Consider the following 27,640-nt stretch of genomic DNA (forward strand, 5'->3'; position numbering starts at 1 on the left):
GGACCCTACTCTTCAGCCATCTTGCCCCTCCTCCTAAAATATGCTTAATCAAGCTCTGGCTGTCCTTCAATTAATTCTTCCTAGTGACTACTAGTTTTCTTAGCACAGAAACCTACAGATTTTCTTGCTTCCTTTTTCTATTTCAATCTTCATATTCAACATGTTAAGAAAAAACTGTTCCACATGCTAATATCATTTTATCTGTCTCACTACTCCACCAGCACCCTGGTACAAGCTTACAGTGACTTCCAAAGCTAGTTTACTGCAGTCATTATGCTCCCTTTCTAAACTATTATCTACACTGTGGTAAGTTCTTCTTTCTGTCTGTTTCTCTCTCTCTCTTTCTCTCTCTCTCCTTCCGTCCCTCCCTCCATCCCTCCCTCCCTCTCTCTTTCTTTATTTCTTTGCTTTCTTTCTTTTTTTTCTTTCATCTCTTTCTTTTTAACAGAAGTATGGTTGTTTTCTCTCCATACTTACATTAATGTTAACATTAATGCCTCCGTAACCTCTCCTTCAAGGCCCCTGAATAGGCAGACATGCTTGCCTCTGAAGTCTAATATCACACATGGTTTGCCCTTATTTCTAGGTCCAAATACAATGGCCTTACTGCATCTTCTCCCATTTACCATATATTCTCCGCCCATATTGCATTTTGGCTATGTTCTACTATATTCTATCTACATTTGCTACATGCAACTTCCATTTATTTTTCCTGTTCTCTCTATCCACCATTTATCCTTAATTTAAAAACCGTTTAGGAGTCGGTTCTGAGAAACTTTTTATTGACTGTCCAGTTAAATCCAATTTGTTTACTATATGTGTGTGTGTGGCACACCTACTTTTCACATTCATTTTCTTTTGTCATATTTGCAATTTTGTGGGTATGAATATTTGACTATTGTTCATTTTCTTCAATAAATGAGAATATCTGTGAGGGCAGACATAGGCCACGGCCATATTTTCTTCATCAATGTATCTGCATCATCGGGCATAGTACCTGATACATATTATACTATCCATTGAAGGGAGGAAAAGAGGAAAGAACAGAGAAGATTAATGATGATATTTCATGATTGTGTAGGAAGATGGTTAAAATTTCATAGCATTGTATCTTCAGAAATAATAGAATTAAACATTTGTAAGATTTATCTGTATGTTGAAAATACTTTTTAAAAGAGAACAAAAGAAACATTGTTTTCCAAAAGATAACTTAAATTTTTATGTATTAATATTACTGCATTTTATTAAGAGAACCAGAGGAGAGAAAAAGAAAATCTGAAGCTAATGAGAAGACTCCTCTAAAAGAAAGGAAGACAGAGTGAGTGAGGTTAGCATGCATTAGATTATCCCACACTAACAAGCAATCACCCCATCTTAATGATATACAAGTATAAAAGTTTATTATTTTTCACTTGCTTTGAAACTTAGCTGCATCAATGCTTCATTTTATTTCTACTTCTTAGATTCAGGGTGAAGGATCATATCCTTCTATGGCACATTGCTCTGGTAAGTATAAATAAATTCATTAGTGAGATCACTTGATGGTTCTTACAGTTTCCCCCAGAAGATGATAAGTGTTTCTTCTGCTCATACTCCATTGAATGAAGCAAGTCATATGGCCAATCCTGGTGTCCACAAGGTGGGAAATCTAATCCTCTTAAAAAGAGAGTGCATAACTGAGAACACAGATAAAATCTGTCATTAATAGTGGGAATGTAGCCCTGGCTATAGGAAAGGAATTCCATCATATGCATCGTACTTGTCCAATTAATACCTTAGATGCCACTTAATTACCTAACTTTCCCTTCAAGTTTTTTACTTAAAATTTTTTTAAAAAGGATAATTTTAAGAGCAGATTATGTAGTACTCAGTGGAGAATTAATGAAATATTAGTGAAATGAAAGATGAAGGGATATACAGGAAAGAAAGAGGTCGGGACACCTGGGTGGTTCAATGGTTGAGCATCTGTCTTTGGCTCAAGTCATGATTCCAGGGTTTTGGGATTGAGTCCTGCATCAGGCTCCCCATTGGGACCCTGCTTCTTTCTCTGCCTATGTCTCTGCCTCTCTGTGTCTCTCATGAATAAATAAAGTCTTGAATGAAAGAAAGAAGGAAAGAAAGAAAGAAAAAGAAAGAAGAAAGAAGAAAGAAAAGAAAGAAAGAAAGAAAGAAGAAAGAAGAAAGAAAGAAAGAAAGAAAGAAAGAAAGAAAGAAAGAAAGAAAGAAAAAGAAAGAAGAAAGAAAGAAAAAATCAAGTCTACCACATTTTTAAGTGATGTTCCAAAGGAAGAGAAGATTAAAAAAAAAGGTAATATTTGAGGGGATAATCATCAGTCATATATGGCAAGTATTTCTTACATTCTTAAATGATAAGTCTCTTACTCTCAATTATTGACAGGTATCTCAGTAGGTACGTAGGTAGATAGATGCAAACGTAATTATTCATTTCCAAATGTTATTTATTTTTCTTCGAAACCTTTTAATTCATTTTATGATTGCTCGTTTAAGCTTATTTTTTGCTTCTACAACATAGTACAAATAGTTATTTTTTAATTATTATTTTATCTACATGTAATAATTCAAATATGTGTAGTCTTTGTCATCTACTTTTGCATCTTATTCTCCTAACTCATGCTTTTGCTATTTTTTTTTTTTTGTCGTTGTGCTTTTGGCTATTTTTATTGTGCATTGTCCATTTTCTTCTGGAAACTATTAGTGAAAAATCTTTCAGTCCTAAGATAAAATTGAGTTAATCATTTGCAATCTTGTATGTATTAGAGGGGTTCTCTTTTTCAGTTTGTCCTTGGATATGCCCAATAACTTTTTTCATTTCACAAGCCATCATATTCAAAGCTCCATTTTATCAAAATTTCCAGTGTTTTCAAAACAAAAGCATCTTCTGTGACCTTTTTTTGGACTCTGGCTATTTGTTATAGAAAATAAAATACAAAAAAGTGTAAAAACTTAAAATCATTTCAGGAAATAGAGGTAATTATATTAGTATATTACTTATTTTTTAAAATTCATAATGAAACTAATTGTCCTGCTTTTATTCCCATAATGATATATTAGAATTTTTGTTGCATTGTTATACAGATTTCAAATATATTACTTAAATATCTGTACAAAAGGCTGTTACATGGGTGGGCCATGATTTTTCCATAATTATTCTAACCTTTATGTTTAGGTTTTTTATTTATAACTTACAAATATTGTTGTGACTTTTTTCAGAAATTTTTCTTAGCATCATTGCCTTTCAAAATTTAAACTAGATTTATAAAAGATTTGCTCTAATACTTCTAAATTCCTATTACCTTTCCAAAGAATAAAATACATTCCTAATACCTTTCTAAGCCTACTTTCCAGAAAGATGGTATCATTTATTGAAGCTGAGCAGTATGTAAGCTTGGTCTGTGATGTACCTGTGCTAACACTGAATGGTACAGTTTCTAAAAAATCTGTTCTAACTTGATAAGTGAAAAAATGTGTTCTCAATATTGTTTCAAACTCCATTTCTTTGATCACTAATTAGGTGGAATACTTAGGTATCCTCTCTTGAATTCTGCTTTTTCTATAGAATTCTTGAGGGGGGCTTCCAAGAAGAAATAAAGAACTTAGGATCCAGAGAGGAAAGTACCTTTTCTAAATTCCTATAGTTTAAAACCACTGGCATTTGAAACCTGATTTTCTATGTTCAGATTCAGTTTTTTTTTTTAACCTTATCTCATTTTTTTTACAATTTAATCTGACTTCAATTTAATGTTTAGTGGATGTTCAAATACACTTGACATATTAGTCCAATAATAACAATCCCAGATAGATAGTAGTCTTAACATTAAAATAGAAATTATCTTAGAGTACAGTTAAGATTGTTTTGAGTTCCCACTTTGACTTTGTGGCTAAAGCTTAAAGCAAGTGCTTGATCTGATTTCTATGTCTGTCTCTGTGTACATGTGTGTGTGTGTGCGTGCACACGTGTTTTTATGTGGCAGGCTGGTAAGGACAAACATTGAGAGTAGGGAACTAAGCTTTAGATAACACATCATTCCAAAGGATTTAGACTCTGATGAAGACTTTGGAAAGCCACTAAAGAAGCCATATGGTCAGATTTCTCTTTTAAAGGTACCACTTTGATGGTAATTAGATGAGTTAAGGTTTGAGTAACTGGTTTAATAGTGGTACCAGATATTAAAATGAAAAATGTGTGGAGGAAGAAAGAAAGATTGGAGGGAAGATGTTTGTTTTGGAATTGTGTACAACATGATTCAAGTGTAAGTGTCTAGATTTCACTTTTGATGCATAGGCCTGAAATTGAGGGAAGATGTTCATGGTGATGGAAGCTAGATGTTAAATGCAGAAGTGCTTTAAATTGGCAAACAAACATTTTTATGTTTACCACTTCATTTACTTTTAGAAATTAGAATTTTCATGAATTGGAAATTTTGTGGGATAAATTATAACATCAAATCATTTATAAATATAGGTCATGATCCCGGGGTTCTGGGCTGAAGCCCACACTGGGTTCCCTACTCAGTGGGGAGTCTGCTTCTCTCTCTCCCTGCCCCCTGCTTGTGTTCTATCTCTCGCTCAAATAAATAACATTTTCTAAAAAAGAAATGTTATTAATGGCCTCTATAGATTCTATCCACTAACAAATACTACTTTCTCATTCATTAGAAAATGAAACCTAAATTCAACGATAGGCAAATATAAAATAGGAAACTAATGTGAAGAAAACTCTTAAATATGATTTATTAAACATTCATTAAAATGTATTTTATTATTTATTTTTTAAAAATATTTTTCCAGATTTGGTGAAATATAATTGAGAAATGAAAATTGTATGTATTTAACGTGTACAAATGATGTGTTTTTAATTAAGACTTTATTTTTTTAAGAGCAGGTAAGGTCACAGTAGAATTGAGGAGAAGATATAGAGACTTCCCATATGCCTCCTGCTCCTACATATGCATAGCCTCTACTATTATCAACATCTTTTACCACAATGGTACATTTGGTACAATTGATGAGCCTACACTTACAGAACATAGTCACCCGAATTCCATAGTTTACATCAGGGTTAACTCTTAGTGTTTTACATTCTATAGGTTTGGACAAATGTATAATGACATATATCTACCATAATGGTATTATACAGCATATTTTCATTGCCCTGAAGTCCTCTGTATTGTCTACTCATTCCCTCATCCCTCCCATCCAAATTCTGAAAATCACTGATCTTTTTATTTATTTATTTTAAATTTTTATTTTATTTTATTTATTTATGATAGGCACACAGTGAGAGAGAGAGAGACAGAGAGACAGAGACACAGGCAAAGGGAGAAGCAGGCTCCATGCACTGGGAGCCCGACATGGGATTCGATTCCGGGTCTCCAGGATCGCGCCCTGGGCCAAAGGCAGGCACTAAACCGCTGCACCACCCAGGGATCCCCATCACTGATCTTTTTATTGTCTATATAGTTTTGCCTTTTCCAGAATGACATATAGTTGAAATCATATAATATGTAGCCTTTTCAATTGGATTCTTTTACTTACTAATATGCATTAAAATTCCTCCATGTCATTCATTTATTTTTATCATTGAATAATATCAATGATAAATTGATGTATGTAAATGTATGTAGATGTACCACAGTTTATTATCCATTTACCTACTGAAGATCATCTTGGTTGCTTCCAAGTTTTGGCAATTCTAAATAAAGCTGCTATAAATATTGGTGTGCAGATTTTATGTGGGCAAAAGTCAACTCCTTTTGTATGCTTTGGATAACAGGTCTTCACCAGATGTGTCTTTTACAAATATTTTCTCCCAGTCTGTGGCTTGTTTTCTCAATTTTTTGACCATGGGTTTTATAGAGCCAAAGGTTTTAATTTTAATAAAGTCTACCTTATCAATTATTTCTTTCATTTCTTTCTAACAGAAAAGAAATTCATACCCAAGCTCATCTAGTTTTTATCCTATGTTATTTCCAGGGATTTTATAGTTTGCATTTTACATTTAGGTCTGTGATCCATTTTGAATTAATTTTTGTGAAAGATATAAGGTCTCTGTCTAGCTTCATTTTTTTTTATGTAGATGTCCAGTTGTTCCAATGCTACTTGTTGAAAAGTTGATCTTTGCTGCACTGTCTTGCTTTTGCTTCTTTGTCAAAGATCATTTGACTATTTCTGTGGTTCTATTTCTGGGCTCTCTATTCCTTTGGATTGATATATTTGTCTGCTCTTTCACTGATAAATCCCACTATCTTAATTGCTATAGCTTTATAGTAAGTCTTGAAAAGAAATATAATTGCCAGGTGAAACTAACCTTACTTTTTAAGTGATTCATGATCATAAACAGCTCTATGCTATATTTAAACAAGAAAAAGATTAAATATTTATTAAACTGTGTAGTGCTGGCCAAAATATAGGTAGGTAGATAATTGAAACATTACTAGATATGAACAATAGTTAATAAGTAAGATTTAAATTTTTTTCTTTTGAGAAAGAGAGTGAGTGAGAGGGAGAGAGAGAATCTCAAGCAGGCTCCATGCCCAACCCAGAGCCCAATGTGGGACTTGATCTCATGACCCCGAGCCAAAACCAAGACCTGAATGGACAGAGTTCAGCTACATAGAACAACTTGGGTGAATCTTGTAATCATAGAGCTGAAAACAAGAGCTGAATGAACAGAATTCAGCTACATGGAACAACTTAGGTGAATCTTGTAATCATTATATTGAGCAAGAGAAGACATAGTGTACACAATATGATCCTGTTAAGAAACTGACAAATTTTCGTGATGGTGATAGACATCAGGATTGTAGCTCTTATTTGGTGGCAGTCACTGGGGAAGCTCACACAGGAGTTTCTGCTAAAAATGTTCAGTTTTTTCTGTCTCAATGAAGGCATTACTGGTATATTCACAGTGAAATGTAATATGCTGTATTCTTTGATTTGCACACTCTTCTTTATAAAAGTTCTGCTTCAATAAAATGTTATGCTTAAAAAACACATTAAATTAATAAAATGTTAATTCAGTCCAACAAAAAAATGCATTCAATAATTTATTAATCTATTATTGAATTCACATTACATGCATAAAATTTCTTTCTCTTTCTCTGTATATATATATAGGAAAGTTCCTACTTTCAGTGAACCCCCAAGGTAATAATTATTATAGAAGCTAAACTTTCTTAGCAGCCTAATAAGTATGATTAGAAACGCAGGAATGGCTTTAGCTAGCGGAAATTCTGGAGCTGCTGCTCATTTTAGGCAGTAGTGACTGATTACCTGTGATTTCTTTCCCCCACTCATTTCTGTGTTTTTAATAGAAGTACTCTGCCTTCTATAATGATCTCAGATTTATTTAATTACTTTTTCTCTTAGAAATAGGATAGCCTTGGTGATGTTTTACACGTAGAATAGAAAAAGATAAAATGTACACTTTTTGCATGGCTGCACACCCACTGCCTTATAAATGCTTGCAGGTAGGACCTGTCTATATTTTCCCCTATTATTGAATCCTGAAGGACTAATCTAGTCACTAATATAAAGATACATTGTTGATGTGCATTAAGTATTCGTTGAATGGCATTTTTGGTACAAAATATTCATTTGTTAGACACTGTCCATTATAAGAGATAGAGAAAATAATAAAAGTTCAGTTGTTTTTATTATTTCATGGTTAACATCAGCAATAGTTTCATATATCTTTATTTTTATAAATAAAGTGATTTATAATTTCATTTCATAATTTTGCAGTGATTTTATAATTTCATAATTATGTCCAATAGACTAATATTATAACTTTATGCTTATTACTAACTTTATAACCAAGGATTATACTTAAAGAAAATGTAGACCTAAAATTCAAATGTATGTTTATGAGTGTGTATGTGTTTGTGTATGTGTGTGTTTGTGTGTCCTGAACATTTGCTTTATATGAAATGCCGTTTTAGTGCTGGGGATATCATTTAAATTTATATTCTCCTAAATAGATAATAAACGTGTAAAATTATAAATTTTTAAAAATTCAGTCATATTTTTGAGAGGAAGAAAAAACTGGATAATGTGCTAGAGTGACAGAGCCAATGAGGAGTTGGGAGCTCTGCTTTACTAAGAATCTTTAGGAATACCCTCTCTAAGAAGGAAACATTTGAATTGAGACTTGAATGAAGGAGGCGTGCCAGCTTTGAGCTGATCCAGGGAAGAGCTTGCCAAATAGATGCAATGGAACATGCAAAAGTCCTGTGATGGAACCAGAATGGAGGCCAGTGATTCCGGAAAATTCTACATGGGTACTGTAATTTCAGGAGATAAATGTTGGCAAGGCAAACAGGGCCCAGATACTGCAAGCCCGTAAGTGGGCTGTGATAAAGGAGTATAGATGAAAAAATTGAATGCATTTAAAACATCTTACATTATATTTTAGCAAGAGCTGCTGAGCAGCTTAGTGAAAGATAGACTTTAGTGCATAAAGGAGGGATGACAACTTTTTTGGTAATCCAGAAAAATTAGAATAATGATCACATCGGTCAAGGTTTTTTTTTTCAATAAAAATGGTAATAGCTGATTTCACATATATTTTGGAAGAAGTGCCAACCAGAACTTTTGGTAGATGGAATATAAAATGTGAGGGGAAAAAATGATTAGGGTGTTTGCTGAGGTAACAAGGGCTTGAGGAAAGTATGAGGAGGATGTTGGAGAAGATATAATTATGTCTCTTTGGGCCATATTAAATTTCAGATTCTTATGAGCTCTTTAAATGGAAATGAAAAGTACCAATTAGATACATAAGTCTATAGCACAGAGATGAGGAAGACACACAGTTTGAGTCAAAAAATTAAGCAAAAGGACAGGATAAAATGTCTAAAAGAGTATGTGGATGAAACAGTAATGAGAATTTACATTTTCTGCAACACTGACAATAGAGAATATAAGAAACTTATAAGTGGAGCATAAATAGGATATATATTCTTTAAATGCCTTGTTGGGCATATGGGGAAGTAGAGGAAATCCTCAGGGGGCCAAAGCAAAGCAAACTGAACAATTACATTAAATTTTTAGTTGATACTTGGCTGTCCTGAAAATATGAATTGAAGAGTAATTTTGCTGATCTTGGTAAACAGGGTAATTAAATTTTTAGTGTCTTCAAATATAGGCCATGAGCTATAGATCTGTGCAAGTAAGGGAGCTGGATAACGTAAGTGCATTTGAATGGGTAGAGCAGAAAAGAAATATACCCAGAAGCAAAGGCGAAGACAAGAAACTATGTTTGCCTACACCTGGAAGTTGGGCAGGGAAAAACAAGTGAGAACAGTTTTTTTTTTTCACAATTGTTTAATATTTCCATTTATGTGTACCATCTAGGTGACCTTTAAGACCCAATCTAGAAATTATCATTTTAAGAAATGATCTTACTTTGATAAATATTCTGTAGAGAAATAAGTTGGCAGGGGCTACACAAGATTTTCTCCAGTAAAGTAAGGCTTTTAAATATAAAATGTAAAACAATAGGGAAAAGTCCAACATGAATAAGAGCAGAAATAATCAGCAGTATATTTACCCCCCCAATAATTTCAAATGATCATATTGGAATAAATCTGCTAAAGTAAGTTTAAAATGTTTAAAGGGAACAAAAAAAACTATCAAAAACAGTTCAGGGAGGTTTAAAAAAGAGCTTATCAAAACTTGAAGCTTAAAACTGGAATCCATTTTGATTAAGGATTTTATTAATTAGATAGCATATGCTGCTGGGAGGGTAGCAGAAGAATCAGTGCACTTGGAAACATAAAGAAGAATGCAGAATGCAGCACAGGGAGCAAAGGAGACAAAATATGTGGAAGAAATATTAAGAATTATGGAGAACAGAATGAGAAAGGAGAAAATGGGAAAGAAATATTCAGAAAGACAACAACAGATAATAGTGCATAATTTTTAAAGCTTAAATCTTTAAATTCAGGCATTATAATAAATCCAAAGAAGATAAACTCAGAAAGAAAACTTTAATTTTCTTTATATTACTGGTTACTCATATTGGAAGGAAAAGTTGGAGACATGTATTTTATCAAACAAATGCATTCTACTGTGATAATATCTGCAAACCACTTTTCTGCCTCTTTACATTTAAGTGGTAAATGGTACTTCCTCTTTAAGGCTAATGCCTCTTTTTCTGCTCTTGGTCTTAATCCTTTTTGCCCTGTTCAGTATGTAGTTTTATTCTTATCACTTCTATTTCTGACATCTTCCTTCATTACTTTTTTCCTTCAGCCTATATTCATAATTAACCCTCTTCCAAACTAAAATGAAAGCCTTGCCCTCATTCTAGTTGTATTTTAGGCAATTGCATGGTATTTCTTTTACATTCCTATTAAAATTTTCACATAATTAGCAATATTTCCTAGATTATTAACAGTATTTGCTTGACTATTAATCACTCTTTGATATAAAATAGTCTGGCTTTTCAAACTCCCATGCTACCAAAATTTGTCTCACTGAAGTTAAAAACAAAAAACAAAAAACCATCTCCCTTTCTAAATCCACTGGATGCTTTTAGGGTTATTGCATGTTTTTCTTTTTTTCCTCCATATGAACCAAGCATTTGTGTCTGTGCCCTCTCTGATGGTATTCCTTTCTGAGATTCAGCATGTCACTCCCTTGGTTCTCCCTTTAACTCTGAAGCTGTTCTCTCTAGGAATGCTACAGGGGCTTGTTTATCTCTACTTGTCTCTAATAGGTTAGCTCAGGGTTCTAACAGCAGCCCATTTACATCCTTGGTCTCAATTACAGAAATTTTATCTACTCTCGTTATCTTAACATATGTCATATTTTTCTTTACTTTTTAATCTATATCCACATCTTTTATTTCTCCTGATAGTATCATTTTGACTATCTCCTCTCTCCTCCAACGTCACATCTTGACACCATTACCCACCAAGTTCCTTGTTTTAGGTATCATCCTTGTTTTAGGTATCATCCTCTATGACTCTCCACTATTTTTTTTTTAATTTATTCATGACTGACACACACAGAGAGAGGCAGAGACACAGGCAGAGGGAGAAGCAGGCTCCATGCAGGAAGCCCGACATGGGACTCGATCACGGGTCTCCAGGATCACACCCTGGGCTGAAGGCAGTGCTAAACCGCTGGGCCACCGGAGCTGCCCTAGGACTCTCCACTATTGCCAGCATCTTACCAACATCTTTAAGTCTGCCTTATAAATGGTGCTTTCCTTTCTGTCTGTTTTAATTACCAATTAAATAAATCATTGCTCTAATTGTTTCTTAATTGGAATACTAAAATAGGCATCCAACTGGTCTACCTTACACCAAGGTTGAGCCCTCAGATCCTGATATACAGCATTACCCTTGCAAATTATCTACAAAGGATGAAATGTTATTTATTTTCAGCATCTTAAAGTTTCAGAGTCTCCCTACCAACTATAGCATAAAGTCCAAGCTCCCAGACTGATGTATTAGACACTTTAATCTGTTAACCTATACAACTTCAGACTCTTCTTGTACCACTTTCCATGATTTCCATGTGCTAGCCTATAAAAAGCTAGTATAGCCAAACTTATATTGTTTTAAGCTTTAATCTTTTTTTGTAGTATTTATCTGATTGAAATTCCCCTCCTTTTCCTTCCCCTTCCTCCTTTGCCTCTTTTTCTGGCTTTTAAAAAAATACATGATTAATTGATCATTCATACAATAGATCAGACATTAACTTTTCCCAGGTACTTTCCCTGTTGGTAATTTATTTATTTTCCCCTGTCCCCCAAAACAAAGTGATATTAAGTGCTTCTTCTGTTTCCTCTATTGTTGTACTTATGATTGCACTGAGATCTGTTTTTGCATGTGTCTTTTATCCTTAATGAGAATATAAATTGGAAAGCTTAGTTTTAATTCATATCCCAATCGCCTAGCATAGCACTTGATATGCAGTCAATGTTCATAAGTATTCATTTAACTAACCTCCTCTGATTCCATACACTTTTCTCTCCGACTTGTCACATTATGTACAGTTACTGTTGGTTTGTTTATTTGTGTTTCCTCTTAGCTAAGCTTCTTGCCTTTAGGCATTGTGTGTGTTTGTGTCTTTGTGCTTGTTTGTGTTGTTCTCAGTAGGTGTTAAATAAATCACATAATGAACTAATGAAAGCTAAATATAAAAGTTATCCTTATTTCTTTCTTTTCGTTAGTATCCCTGTGCTCCTATTCTCTCTGTTGTATGCTTGTTCTGATGTCACCTGTGATGTCTCATTTTTCTCCAAAGTATTATTAATGGTTATTTACCTTTTTTATTTGTCTTTTTTTCTCTCGTCTTCCATTTCATTCAACCAGATGGCACTGTAATAAAGATCCATGCAGTTACATACTTATTAACAAAAACCAATTCATTAAATCATTTGTGTATGTTATTCAACATGTATAGTATAACATATATATTATTCTCAATGTATTTAAACCTAATCTTTATAGCATCTCTAATGGGAGGTATTATTAAGGAAATTTTACACATAAAGAAATTGTGTATGAAGCCACCCCCCCCCCATTACATAAAGGACAATCAGAATCTGATTGTGGGTATATCTAAATCCATAATTTATGTTTTTTTCTCAGAAATACTTTCTATCTCCACTGGCAAGTCTTAATTCCTATCTCTGACATGTTAGAGCAGACTATCAACATGACATTTACTACTTCAAAAAAAAAATTAAAAGCCTACTACTTTAATTCTCCACCTCTATCTGGCTATATCCATTGCTTTCTCAGAAGAGCTCTGTTTTTCTTACTCTTTACTTTTTTCCTTTTTATTCTCCCATTTACCTGAATCACCTTCCCCTTAATCCCAGCTTCTTTTTTCCATAAATCTAAAAATAATAACTTTTTAAGCAAATCACTGACACACATCTATTAAACACTCATGAAAATTCCCCAAATTTCGACTGATATATGCTAAGATTCCACTACTTGGAATTTCTCTGTTTGATTGCATTTCCAACTGCTACACTATTTGAATAAAGTACATAATTCAGTATATGATTATATATTGTATATTGTTCATATATAGTTCATTTTTAAAATGGCTACATTAAAAGATAGATGCCATATTTCTTAACAGACTTTGTTCATGACTGCATACAAATATTTGCAAGACCTTTTGGTGATAACAATGATATGTAACTTTTACCTTGTAGTACAATGTATAATTAGTAATTTTGTCTTTCAATAAGTAAGCATCTTTTATTAATGGACCTTTTACATTCGGGACATTTGACTTGAGCAAGAAACTTTACTTGATGGCTTATTCACATGATAGGCAGGCCTCAGGAGCTTAAGTCAAAGACAACTTGTTTAAGATGATTTGAAATTGATTAACTTGTATTTAGTTTGCTTGAAGTTAACTGTGTGGTAGGAATTTCTATATAGTAATTTCTTACTTTCAGCCTCTGTAAAATATTACTCCTAGTGCTGTACTGTACCTCAAGCAAGACAATGCCATTGTAACTGCAGTGATCCAAAGATGGGGTTGATAATCGAGGGAAATGAGCAAAAAAAGCTATTGAACATTATAAAGACATACTAGTATATTTTATGAAATGTGTTTATCAAGAGTTAACAGGATAGTGATTTATTTGTAGAGATAGCAATTAGAATATTATTGAAGTTGTTAAATAGCCTGGAATACTTAGAATGAATCCAGAGGGTACTGTGTTTTTCATACTCGCTTAGCTATATCTTACCAGCCTATTAATTTGAGTTACTTCAGAGGAGTATGGAATATGATTTTTTCAGCGTTTAACAGCACACATTTCAATGAATATTCTTAAACTATTTTGCTTTTATTTTATTTTTCACTGTTTCAGCTATTGAAAGAGAAAATGCTACATTCAAAAGCATTTGACTTTTAACTACTCACCAATATTTTAACCTACTTTAGACATTGATTTAAGGAATTAAAATATTACAAATAAATTGCTCTTCTTATTTCTATTCTCTGTCTTTCTCAGAGGCAATCAAAATCTGAATTTGGTCTGTATTCAGTAAATTCAAAAACTTAGATTCTCAATTTTTAGATCTTCACATTTCCAACAGTCATTTCTTCCAGCTCATACCAACCACCTTCTCTTACAATTTTACCCCTACATCTTATCATTGCATTAAGGGAGTTACTTCCTAGTTTCAATTTTTAGAATCCTGATCTCAATTTTAAGAATCCAGTCTCACAAAGCTGACACCTCTCTTTGCAGCTTACCTATTCTATTATTACCCTCACTCCAACAATTATTTGACACTTCAAGATGACCAGTCTATTATCCCTACTAATTTTTTATATCCCACCATCTTGTCCTAGTTAATATCAGACCAAAATAAGCATTCATTTAAATAACCTTCACATTTATTTTCTGTGACTTGAAAAGCTCTATCATTGAACTAAAGCAGGATCCAAACAGCTGAATGTGGCTAAAGTAAAACACAACAGTGTTAATCTTACCATGGGTGGATCCTGTTTTGGTGGGCCTGAAATGTTATATAATGTGAGGTCTCTTCATGAAGTATACAAGATTGTGAGTACCGGATTCCCACAACCAATTCAATGCCACTTTACAAGGATAAATTATGTTAAAAAAAAAAAAGAAAATATTCTTAATATATTTTTATTAAAATATCTAATTTTTCAAACCTTATAAAAAACGTGTGACCATGTGAAAACACTGTTAAAGATGCTCAAAGGACTTTACAAGGGGTTTGGTCAGTTAGAGGCCCTCATATTTAAGCTTCATTAGCACTGTGATAAATTTGCTGCTGAATTGAACTTGAATTCTATGACTACTAATCTCAGGTGACATCCACTACTACCAAAAAATTTTTGGATGATGCAGTTTTTCTGACAACTATTTCACATTTTATCACTCTCTCCATTCCTAATACCCACATCACCCCCTTTTTAAAGCTAATAATCTTCCCAGATAATTAATAGAGATCATAGGTGCAATCAAATGAAAATTATCTCTTTTTTTGCTAGCCTGTTTGCATCTTTCTGCATACTCTGTGTTCCCCTGTTAACTAACATCTAATAACAGGAGCAACTCTTACATAGGAGTTGCCATCACCCACACACTTGCCAAATGGATGTCATTTACCCTTTTTTAAAAGATTTTATTCATTTATTTGAGAAAGAAAGAGCATGATCTGGGAAAGGGGGCACAGAGGGAAAGAGAGCAGTGATCTCAAGATCTTGACATCATGACCTGAGCATAATACAGACACTTAACCAACTGAGTAACCCAGGCACCCCTATATGCCATTTACTCTTACACACTTGGGGCTTTGCAAGTACCATTCCTCTTTCCTGTGAGTTATTATTATTTCTCTCTAATAGCATATGAAAATTGCATAATATTGCTCATCTTAGAAGCAAACACAAGATAAAAATAGAGCCCTGAATCCCAGCTCTGCCCTTCTATTCTTTATAGCAAATCTTAAGTAAAGTGCCCATTCCGGTTTCCATGAACTCACTTCCGTTTTCTATTCAATCCATTCAAACAAGGATTTTCTCAAAGTATCATATTCTAGATCCAAAGTCATTTTTTCTTATTAATTTAAAAATACTTTATGATTTATTTAGATTTTAAAAATTATATATACTTAAAGTTTATATCATGATGATTTTATATACATAGCAAAATGATTACTATAGTCAAGCTAATTAACATACCATCTCTTCACATAGTTATCTTTGTGTGTGTCTCTGTGTGTTTGTGTGATGAAAGCACCTGCAATCTACTCTCTTAGCAAACTTCTAGTATTTTTAATGATCCTTCCGCAGGTTCACCTACGGAAACCTTGTTACGACTTTTACTAGCAAACTTCTAGTATTTAAGACAAGAGTAAACTCTGGTCATCTTGTGCCTTAAATCTCTAAACTTATCCAATCATTCGTTTGATTTTGCGTGATCATACATTTGATGGCATTTGGATATCATTTATTCGTAAGTAATCTGTTTTTTTTTTCTCCCTGGGAACTTCAGAATTGTCTCTTCATATTTTGGAGTACTTAAATTTCACCATTCCATGCCTAGGGGTATGTGTGTTTCTCTGTGTAATACATCTAGTTTAACATTATGTAGGACTTTTCATTTTAATGACCCATGTTGATTTTCAGTACTGGAAATTTTTTGGATATGGTTTTATTACATACACCTCCTCTCTATTTAATTTTTTTCAGCTTAAGTATAATTGACAAAATTGTATATATGTGAAGTATAAAATATGATTATTTGACATACCTATACTTTGTGAAATAATTACTACCCATCAATCACCTTACATAGTTACTATTTGTTCTTTTGTGGTGAATATGCTTAAGGTCTATACTCTTAGAAAATTTCAAGTATGCAACACAATATAACTCTAGTTGCCATACTGTATAGTAGATCCTCCAAGATTATTCGTCTTATAACTGAAGGCTTACACCTTTAATCACTCTTCCATTCCTATCACCTCTCAGCCCTTGGTAACCACCATTCTACTCTCTGTTTTTATGAATTAGTTTTTTTTTAAAGATTTTATTTATTTATTCATGAGAGATGCACACAGTGAGAGAGAGAGAGAGAGAGGGAGGGAGGGAGGGAGGGGGGAAGGGAGGGAGAGAAGAACAGACACAGGCAGAGGGAGAAGCAGGCTCCATGCAGGGAGCCTGACGTGGGACTGGATCCCGGTTGTCCAGGATCACACTCTGGGCTGAAGGTGGCACCAAACCGCTGAGCCACCTGGGCTGCCCTATGAATTAGTTTTTATTGTTGTTTTAGATTTCACATATAAGTGAGATCATATAGCATTTGTCTTTCACTATCTAGCTTATGTGACTGGGCATACTGTCCTCTAGGTCCATCCATTTCATTGTTCCTCGTAACTGAATAATATTCCATATTTATATGGAATTTTCTTTATTTATATATCCATTGACAGACACTTAGGTTGTTTCCATATCTTGGCTATTATGAATAATGCTACAGTGAACATAGGAATGCAGATATCTCTTCAAGTAACTGATATTGTTTCTTTAGCTATATACACAGAAATGCAAATGTTGGATCATATGGCAGCTCTATTTTTAATTTTGTGAAGAACTCCTAGGTTGTTTCCATAATGAATGTACCAATTTATGATCCCATCAGCAGTATACAGGGATTCCCTTTTCTCCACATTCTTGCAAGAATTTGCTGTGTCTTTTTGATAAAAGCCATCCTAACTGATGAGAGGTGATATTTTTTGAGTTGCATTTCTTTGGTGATTAATGATGTTGAGCACCTTTCTCACATACTTTTTGGCCATCTTTATGTCTTTGGAAAATGTCTTTTCAGGTCCTTTGCCCATTCTTTAATTGAGTTATTTGGCTTTTACCTACCAAGTTATATAAATTACTTATATATTATGGATATTAACATCTTATCACATAAATGTTTTGAAATATATTGTCTCTCATTAAGTAGGTTGGCTTTTCAATTTATTTAGTTTTGTTTTTTGTTTCTGTTTGGTTTGGTTTGGTTTCTGCTTTATAGAAGCTTTTTAATTTGACATAGTTACCCTTGTTGATTTTTACTTTATTTCCTGTGCTGTGTTTCCTGTGTTTAATTCATTCCTGTGAAATGAATTAAGTATTTAATTACTTAAATAAATACTTAATTTATTATTAATTATTAAATGATAATTTATAAAAAATATATTAATATATTATTAATTAAGTATTTAAATCATTTCAATTTAATTTTTGTACATGGTATAAGATAGTGGTCTGGTTTCATTCTTTTGCATGTGACTATCCAGTTTTCCCAACACCATATATTGAAGAGATAATTCTTTCCCCATTGTGTGTTGCTGGCATCCTTGTCAAATGTTTTTTTAGGCTCTTCATTCTGTTTTATTGATATATGTGTCTGTTTTTTTTATGCTAGTACCATCCTGTTTCTTTGATTACTATAGCTTTATAATATTATGTGAAGTAAAGAAGTGTGATACCTCCAGCTTTGTTCTTTTTTTTCTAGATTGCTTTGGCTTTGGGGGGTCTTTTATGGCTTTGTGCAAATGTTAGGTTATTTTTTTTCTGTGTCTGTGAAAAATACCCCTGGAGTTTTGATAGAGATTCATTGAATATCTAGATTGCTTTGGATCATATAGACATTTTAAACATTTTTAATTGCTCCAATCCATAAACATAGGATATATTTCCACATCTTTGTCTTCCTTAATTTCTTTCATCGGTGTTTTATGTACAATGTCAGTCTATAGATCTTTCATATCCTTGGTTAAATTTATCTATGTATTATTTTTCATGCTATTGTAAGTGAGGTTGTTTTATTTTTTTCAGGTAGTTCATTGTTAGTATATATAAATACAACAGATATTTATATATTGATTTTGTATTCTGTAAATTTACTAAATTTATGTATTAATTCTAACAGTTTTTTGGTGGAGATTTTAGGGTTCTGTCTATATAAGATCATGTCATCTGCAAACAGAAAATTTTAATGATTCCTTTCTGATTTGGATATATTTTATTTCTTTTCTTGCTTAATTAAATGTCCTAAGATTTCCAGAACTGTGTTGCAAAGATATAGTAAGAGGGGGCGGGAACTTTGGCTTGTTCCTGATCTTAGAGGAAAAACCTTCATTTTTTTTAAATCTTTTTTTTAAATTTTTATTTATTTATGATAGTCACAGAGAGAGAGAGAGAGGCAGAGACACAGGCAGAGGGAGAAGCAGGCTCCATGCACCGGGAGCCCAACGTGGGATTCGATCCCGGGTCTCCAGGATCGCACCCTGGGCCAAAGGCAGGCGCCAAACTGCTGCGCCACCCAGGGATCCCAAAACCTTCATTTTTTTATGCTGAGTGTGTTGATATATCGGTGGGCTTGTCATACGTGGCCTTTATTATGTTGAAATACGGCCCCTTTATATACAATATTTTGAGAGTTTTTTCATCATAAATGGATGTTGAATTGTGGTTCTCCTTCTATTGAGATGATCATATTTTTATCCTTAATTCCACCAAAGTGGTGTATCACATTTACTGAATTGCATATTTGAACCATCCTAACACCCCAGGGATAAAGCCTATTTGATAATGGTGTATGATCCTATTCATTTGTTGTTGAATTCAGATTGCTAAGATTTTGTTGAAGATTTTTGCATCTATATTGATCAGGGATATTGGCCTGTAATATTCTTTTCTTGTAATGTCCTTGTCTGTCTTTGGTATCCAGGTAATGCTGGCCCCATAAATTGATTTTGGAAGTTTTCCCTCCTCCTAATTTTTTTGGAAGAGTTGAGAACAGTTGGCATTAATTCTTCTTTAAATGTTTGTAGAATTCACCAGTAAAGCCATCAGGTTGGGTCTTTTTTAATTAGGAGTTTTTGATCACTCACTCAGTTTTCTTATTCATTGGTGACCTTCAGATTGTTTATTTTCTCAGGATTCAGTCTTGGTAGATTATGTGTTTCTAGGAATGCATTTCTTCTGGGGTATCCAATTTGTTGGCATATAATTGTTTATAGTAGTTTCTTTGAACATTTGTATTCCTATGTTATCACTTGTAACATGGCCCTTTCATTTCTGATTTTATTTATTTGAGTTTCTTTCTCTATCTTTTTAATGTGTTTAAAAGTTTGTTGGTTTTTATATTTTTTTTAAACATGTTTTTCTGTTAGTAATCTTTTCTATGGCTTTTGGTTTATTGCACTTGTTTCTCCTCTGATTGTTATTTCTTTTCTTTTAACTTTGGGCTGAGTTTGTTCTTACTTTTTTAGTTCTTTGAAATGTAAAGTTAGAAGATTTGAGATCTTTTTTTCTTAACGTAGGCATTTATTATTAACTTCCCTTTTAGAACTGTTTTTGTATGTTGTGTTTCAATTTTTAAAAATGTCTTCTTTACTCATTGGTTGAGCTTTTGGTCTCTGAGTCTTTTCTTCCCAATGCTGTAGTTCCTAGCTTTGTATAAACCTATAGTTTTCATCAATAAGTTGGTTCTTTTGCCAACAAGTACAACTGACGTAAACCCCTGCTGTGATACAGTGAGCCTTACTTGAGTAACACCTCCGGTAGAATACCTTCAGTTAGTTTCTTGTTGATTCTGTACTTTTGCCTTGTTTCCTAGTTTTAATTTCTGTTCTATAGAGATGCCTACCTCATTTGTGAATATAACTATGTCTTATTTGTTTTTCTTCTTATCTTGTATGCCTCGGTGGTATGTATCTGAAAAAGATGATATCCAATCTAACATCTTACTTTTTTCCTCTATTAACTCTTTCTCCTTAGCTGTTGGTTTTCTTTTTTGAAAGTTTTCTTTTAGCTACTGGTTTTCTTTTGTTAAGTTTTGCTTCTGTCTCTCATGGACTGGATTTTTCTCATATTTAGTTATTCTTAAGGAGTAATGTTAAATAGGATTAGAAGGGATGGATTGATACAGAAGGGATGAATGCTCTGAAAGCTGAGCATTTGAGGGCCCCAAGCCTTTCTTTTTTGTTTTTTTAAGATTTTATTTATTTATTAATGAGAGACAGAGACAGAGACAGAGAAAAAGGCAGAGACACAGGCAGAGGGAGAAGCAGGCTCCATGCAGGGAGCCCAATGTGGGACTTGATCCGGGAAATCCAGGATCACACCCTGAGCCAAAGGCAGATGCTCAACCACTGAGCCATCAAGGTGTCCCCCCACCCCCCAAAAGCCTTTCTTATTGATACACCTATCCTTCTGCAATTGAGCAAAGCTTGACAATTAGGAGTAGCCAAGAGGAAAAGCAGGAAAATAAATGGAATTTTGGGTCATATTATTTGTATTCAAATTTTAGTTAAGAATCTGTTTGTTTATATTTTTGGCAACATAAAATATGACCTTGTTACTTTTTTGCTATTATTAAATGTATTTGCCTCTATATATGTTCTTTTTGAATAATCATATCAATCTTTTTGCTTTATTTTTTACAGTATAAGGAAAAAATCAGAATTGGAGTCTGAAATCCAATCTTTGATGAAACTAAGGTCAAAAAATGATGAATTTCTTAAACAGTTATACAAGGAAGCTTATCAGCTTGGTGCTGTTTTCCACCTAACCAAATTTAAAACAGAAGAATTAGAAGAGAAAATAGCAGAAGTGAGAAGAAAATTCAAGGTTTGCATCTCTCTCTGTGTTCTTCTTAGTTGTAAAAAAAATGGTAATTAACCTCAATTTTATTGATTTGTTGATGACAGTTTGATTTTAATTTAAGCCATAATGGTCTTTTAAAAATAAAAGACTCCTTCCATTAAATCTGAATAAAGTCATTTCTCTTCAGAGGCCCAGCATAACTAGAAGAGGAATGGGACTCAGTGTAACTAATCAACACTTAACGTCTGTTTTTTGCTATCACTGACCTTGAACTACCTGGTTAATGAGAAGAGTAGTGCTTGGTTTAAACTCGTCCTGAATATCTAATCTATAATAGTTCCTACCTATGATAGGAAGGATTGCTGGGAAGTGCCCTTGCACCCTTACTAATATAAGAAAAGGGATTACCTACATCAGGCCTGTAAATTACTGGATTCCTGAGTACCAAGCAATACTGAGTAGACCACAATGTTTCCGTAGACACAACTGTTCATAGGCCTTAAGTCTATTCCTAAGTGAGAAATAAAATGAATATCCACTCCTTGCCACTTGGCATAGACACTAACAAAATCAACTTCACATTACCATACATAAAGGACCACTTTACTAGGGCTACCTCTGTCTACCACACATCATACCCATACTCCCCCCTTCTTTGGCTTTTTCTCATTGGAAACTCATTATCATAAAATTATCTGTAAAATATAGAATCTATATTATGTGTTCAAGTCTTGTAACAGCACTTTATTCAGTGAAGACTTTCTCTTGTGCTTTCTAAATATAGAAATCTTTGATTCTCTTCCAATAAATGTTTCTATAACCGAGAGACTGGGATTTTGTTCCTGCATTGAATCCAGCTGTTTGATGGACTTATTGTACCTGTATCCCTTCCCATGGGTTATTTAGTGGGTCTCTTATATCATATATGTTCCAAAGTTAATATGAAATAGAAATTATGTGCAGTAAAAATTAACCTCAAAGTTATTTTCAATATATAAAATGTGTGATTATACATATGGTTTAACATCTATAATAACACTATAGATGTTTTTCATTAGTATGTGTTTCCCTCTGGCCAATAATTACGTTTTGTTTTGTTTTGTTTTGTTTTTTATCGAGGATATCAGTGAAGATATCAACCACTGATTCGGTCACTTAACAATGTGCCTTAATTTTTTCAAATGACAGGAAACCTTTGTTCATATATTTATCTCATAGCTGTCACAGTCTGCCTTCAATTCTTCACCTATATGGCTTCACTAGCCTGAGGCACTCATCTATTAAGAAGGATGTGTTGAATTATTTATTTTTTCTAAGGTTTTCTGATGCCCTAATATACAATTTATAGGTTGAGTGCAATTTTGATGTAACTCCACTGTACTTGCATTGCCAACCTAAGACAAAATATAAGTGTCCCTCTGGTTTTATTCAAGCAAAATTGAAGAAACTGTTAATCAGGTCCTTTCCCTACCCAGTAGCAGCTGACACACAGCTAGAAAGAAGCAACAGAAAGAAACTACACATTTTAGGAAATAATTCCCCATTGCTAAACACTTCCACTGAGCTGAATGTATAGGGCATTAAATTTCTTTGATATACACATGTTTATCTATGTCAGAGTGATCATGAATTAAAAATAAATTTCTAGATAGTCCTTAGATAATTCAGGTCTGGAGTAATGCAGGTTTGTAGTTTTGTTTTTTAATGACTCCAATGTCTTTCATTGACTAAGTGACACAAATCTATATAATTTTCTGACTCTTGGCATCATGTTTTTCTTGCAGATAACTTTGTATATTTGTTGATTCTGACCTGACATTAGTCCTTAATTTATATCTTCTAGAAATTATAGCATTAGCACCTCTGAGCTAGCTTTGAGAAAGAACCTTTTGAAACCTTAGAAGTAGAAGTTCTGAATTATGTTTCCTCAAACTAATGCACCTGTCCAATGCCTAGTAAGATTTCGGCAGTCATAGACTAAAAGCAACCCTGAACAATCAAGGTATTTAGCAATTTCCAGATTCTTCCAGCTATTACAGATGACTTGTCCCAGTTTTTTCATACCTTCAATCCCAATAGCTGGCCTATTCAGAAAAGACATGATTAGCCAAGTCCCAGTCTAAAATTATCCACAGTAATGAGAAATAAATCAATAAAAGGGTAATATGTATTCAATTATGGTATTGATGGAATGAACAGAAAATCATTCAGGGTTGTCTGAAGAATTTAATATTGTAACAAGAAAAATCTTGAAAGCTTTTATCAGATAGTATGTACTTCTCAACATTTAAATAGAAGGCTTTTGTGCAAGCTACAGGAATTTGGAGGGTTTTTTATTTGAACATACTGGAATTTTGATGGAAAAGATAAACATCAGGCCACTCTGGTTGTAGGTTAAAATCATAGTACTAAAACTAAGTGGAACTTAGTAGAAAAGAAGAAAGGAAGTAGAAAGGAAGATAGTTTTCTGAAAGCCTATTACAGGCTAGACTATACATGTTAATTCAGTGTTCGTAATACTGTGAAGATGTTATTAGTGTGTTCATTTTGGGATGAAATGGTTTGCTTAAAGTAGCATAGCTTTTAGGTAGCTGTGTAGAATTTGGGGACAAGGTTTTCTGATGCTGATGTTGATATAAACTGGTGAGTCAGACACTAAGTAGACATATACTCCAACCAAAAAGATTCATTCAGGCTCAGAATTTCAAAATAACCATATTTGAGATCACCTTTTAGATTTTATTTTTAAAGGGAATTACTAGGATCACAGCAACAATGAGAGAAGGAACAGTGATTTCCCATTTACCCCTTGCCTTCACACATGCTTATAGCCTCTGCCATTATCAACATCCCCCACTAGGGTGGGACATATTTTTTTTTTACCAATAATGAACCTATATTGGATCATCATAATTATCGATATTTATAGTTTATATCACAGTTCACTCTTGGTGTTGCTGTGTACATGCCTAGATTCTGAACACATATATAGGAATATGTATCCATTATAGTAGTATCATACAGAATATTTTCACTGCTCTAAAAATCCTCAATGCCATACCTGTTCATCCCTTCTCCCACTGATGGTAGCTATGGCAACCACTGATATTTTACTATCTCCATAGTTTTGCCTTTTCCAAAATATATATGGTTGAAATATACAGTATGTAGCCTTTACAGATTAGATTCTTTCACTTACTAATATGCATTCAAGTTTCCTTTATGTCTTTTCATGGCTTGATAACTCATTTCTTTTTAGCACTGAATAATATTCTATATCTGAATTACCATAGTTTGTTATGCATTCACCTACTGAAGAGCATTTTGGTTGCTTCTAAGTTTTTGCAGTTATAAATAAAGTGTAACTTTAACTTTTAACTTTATAACTTTTGGCACTCTAAGTATCCATTACAGGTTTTTATGTGGACATAAGTTTTCATCTCCATTGTATATGAATGAAGGAACATGATTACTGGATCTTAAAATTAGTATATATTTAGTTTTGTAAGAAACTGCCAAAGTGCCTTACAAAGTGATTTACCATTATGCATTTCTACCAGCAATGCATGAGAGTTTCTGTTATTCCAAATCCTTGCCAATGGTTGATATAGTCAGTGATCAAGATTTTGGCCATTGTAATAGCCATGTAGTAATAACTCTTTGTTTTTAGTTTACATTTCCTTGATGACATATATCTTTTCGTATGCTTATTTGCCATTGTTTGTCTTTGGTGATTTGTGTGTTAAAGTCTTTTGCCACCTCTCCCCTTTTTTTACTTATTCCCAACACACAACATGGGGCTTGAACTCAGGGCTCCAAGATCAAGAGTCCCATGTTCTACTGAGTCAAGCCAGGTAGGTGACCCAATGTCTTTGACCCCCTTTTTAATCAGATTTTTTCTTACTGTTGAGTTTTCAGAGTACATTGTATATTTTGGAGAACAGGTCTTTCCTAGATTTGTCTTTTGCAAATATTTACTACTAGTTTGTGATCACTGCTTTCATTTCTTTTCATTTCTGATATTAGTAACTTGTGTCCTCTCTCTTTTTTCTTAGTTTGTCTGGCTTCAGGCTCATCAATTTTATTGATATTTTCAAAGAAAAGATTTTCTTTTCACATTTTTAACTGATTTTTTTCTGTGATTTTGTTTCTAATTTCATTGATTTATGCTCTTAATTCTTATTATTTCTTTTCTTCTGCTTAGTTTTGATTTAATTTTCTCTCCTTTTTCAGTTTTCTGAGGTTGAAATCTAGATTATTGGTGTTAGGTCTTTCTTTTTTCCTAATATGTGCATTTAGTGCTATAAATTTCTCTTTAAGCACTGCTTAAAGAACTCCTTTAAGCACATTTAATTCTGGAATCTGTCTCCTGATAAATATGTAGATTCTAAACAACACATTGAAAGTAATAATATCTATTTGTTGAATGCTTTGTGTGAATATTGCCTCAGGTAAACTATTTTATATGCGTTGTTTTCTTTTACTTCTGCAATAATTTTGTGGAAAAGAAATGTTATCCTAATTTTACATATGTGAAAACTAATATTTGGTAAATTTGTAGACATACTGATATAGCAACCATGATAACCAGTACTCAGTGTAACTTGGTAGAACGTTTCTGCAAAGTAATATATTAATATATTTAAAAGCTTTATCTATTTTTTAAACTTTTTATTATTGAAATTTTTTTATTATTGAAATATAGTCAACATATAATATCATATTAGTTTCAGGTGCATGACATAGTGATTCAAAATTCTATACATCACTCAGTGCTGACCACAATAAATGTAGTTACTGTCTGTTACCATACAATGTTATTACAATATTAATAATTATATTCCCCTTGCTCTACTTTTCATCTCCATGACTTATTTATTTTACAACTGGAAGTTTGTACCTCTTAATTCCTTTCACCTATTTCTCACATCTGCCTATGTTTCTCCCCCTCTGGCAGCTACCAGTTTGTTCCCTATATTTATAAATTTGTTTCTTTTTGCCTGTTTGTTTGCTTGTTTTAAATTCCACTAGCCAGCATCATTTATTGAATAAACAGTCTTTTCCTTATTGCATATTCTTGCCTCCTTTGTCATATATTAATTGACCATATAATCATGGGTTTATTTCTGCACTCTGTATTCTGTTCCACTGATCAGTGTGTCTGTTTTTGTACCAATACCAAATTGTTTTGATTACTAGAGCTTTGTAGTATATTATGACAACTCTAGCTTTGTTCTTTGTCAAGCTTGCTTTGGCTACCAGGCTCTTTTATTATTCCATGCAAATTTTAGGATTATTTGTTCTAGTTCTGTGAAAAATCCTATTGGTATTTTGATAGGGATTGCATTGAATCTATAGATTAGTAATTTTGGGTAGTATAGATATTTTAACAATATTAATTTTTCCAATTCATGAGCATGATATATCATGTCATTTGTGTTATCTTCATTTTCTTTCATTAATGTTACAATTTTCAGAATATAGGTCTTTCACATCCTTGATTAAATTTATATCCTAGATATTTTATTATTTTTGGTATGATTTTAAATGGGATTGTCTTCTCAATTTCTTCTTCTACTTTATTATTAATGTATAGAAACACAACAGATTTCTATGTATTTTCTTGTATCTTGCAACTTTAGCAAATTCATTTATTAGTTCTAATAATTTTTTGGTAGTCTTTAATGTTTTCTATATATAGTATCATATCATCTCCAAATAGTGACAGTTTTACTACTTTAATTAATTGAATACTTTTTATTACTTTTTCTTGTCTGATTGCTGCATCTAGGACTTTCAGTACTATGTTGAATAAAAGTGCTTAGAGTGAACATCCTTGTCTTATTCCTGATATTAAAAGAAAAGCTTTCAATTTTTCACCATTGAGTATGATGTTAGCTATTGGCTTGTCCTGTATGGCCTTTAGTATGTGATATGTTCCCTCTAAACCTACTTTGTTGAGAGTTTTGAATCATGAACAGATACTGAATTTTGTCAAATGTTTTTTTCTGTATCTGTTGAGATGATCATATGGTTTTATGCTTCATTTTGTTAATTTCATATATCATGTTGACTGACTTGTGGATATTAAACCAGCTATATGTAGAGAACTCTAAATATATTTGTAATGTATAGTTAATTAAAATTATTTCTTAAAACAAGACTTAAAGATTTGCATTCAATTGGTGTAAGATAGATTCTTGCAGTCAACTTTAATACTGGACCTAAAAAGGAATATACCAGAAAGTCCCAATGCATATCTCTGGGTTTGAGGATTCAGGTTATTTTAGTTTTACTCTTTGTAATTTAAAAATGTTTCTACAAAAAAAAAAAAAAACATATGTTTTCATGTAAAAAGAAAGATAAAATAGTGCCTTTGTGTTTATTTTTAGAAAGAATCCGTTTGGGCTGCTACCTGGATTTTTGTTAGAATCCTGGCCACTAAACAGTACTCTAACAATGCAGAGCCAGAACTACTCTGTCCCACTGA

The 27,640-nt window shown here is 33.0% G+C and overlaps 1 protein-coding gene across 8 annotated transcripts in view; it reads left to right on the forward strand.

Annotated features, from left to right (window-relative positions):
• CCDC178 (coiled-coil domain containing 178) overlaps window positions 1–27,640 on the forward strand; it is a 426,260-nt gene that overhangs the window by 135,536 nt on the left and 263,084 nt on the right. For 6 of the 8 annotated variants that reach the window (XM_038543570.1, XM_038543575.1, XM_038543577.1 and 3 more), the window contains 2 exons: window positions 1,250–1,318; window positions 20,991–21,174. In XM_038543570.1, coding sequence (XP_038399498.1) covers window positions 1,250–1,318; window positions 20,991–21,174 — 253 coding nt within the window. The remainder of the gene's footprint in view (window positions 1–1,249; window positions 1,319–20,990; window positions 21,175–27,640) is intronic. The other 2 variants (XM_038543574.1, XM_038543576.1) reach the window with 1 other exon arrangement.

This window comes from Canis lupus, chromosome 7 (assembly GCF_011100685.1).
Source record: "Canis lupus familiaris isolate Mischka breed German Shepherd chromosome 7, alternate assembly UU_Cfam_GSD_1.0, whole genome shotgun sequence".
Taxonomy (NCBI): domain Eukaryota; kingdom Metazoa; phylum Chordata; class Mammalia; order Carnivora; family Canidae; genus Canis; species Canis lupus.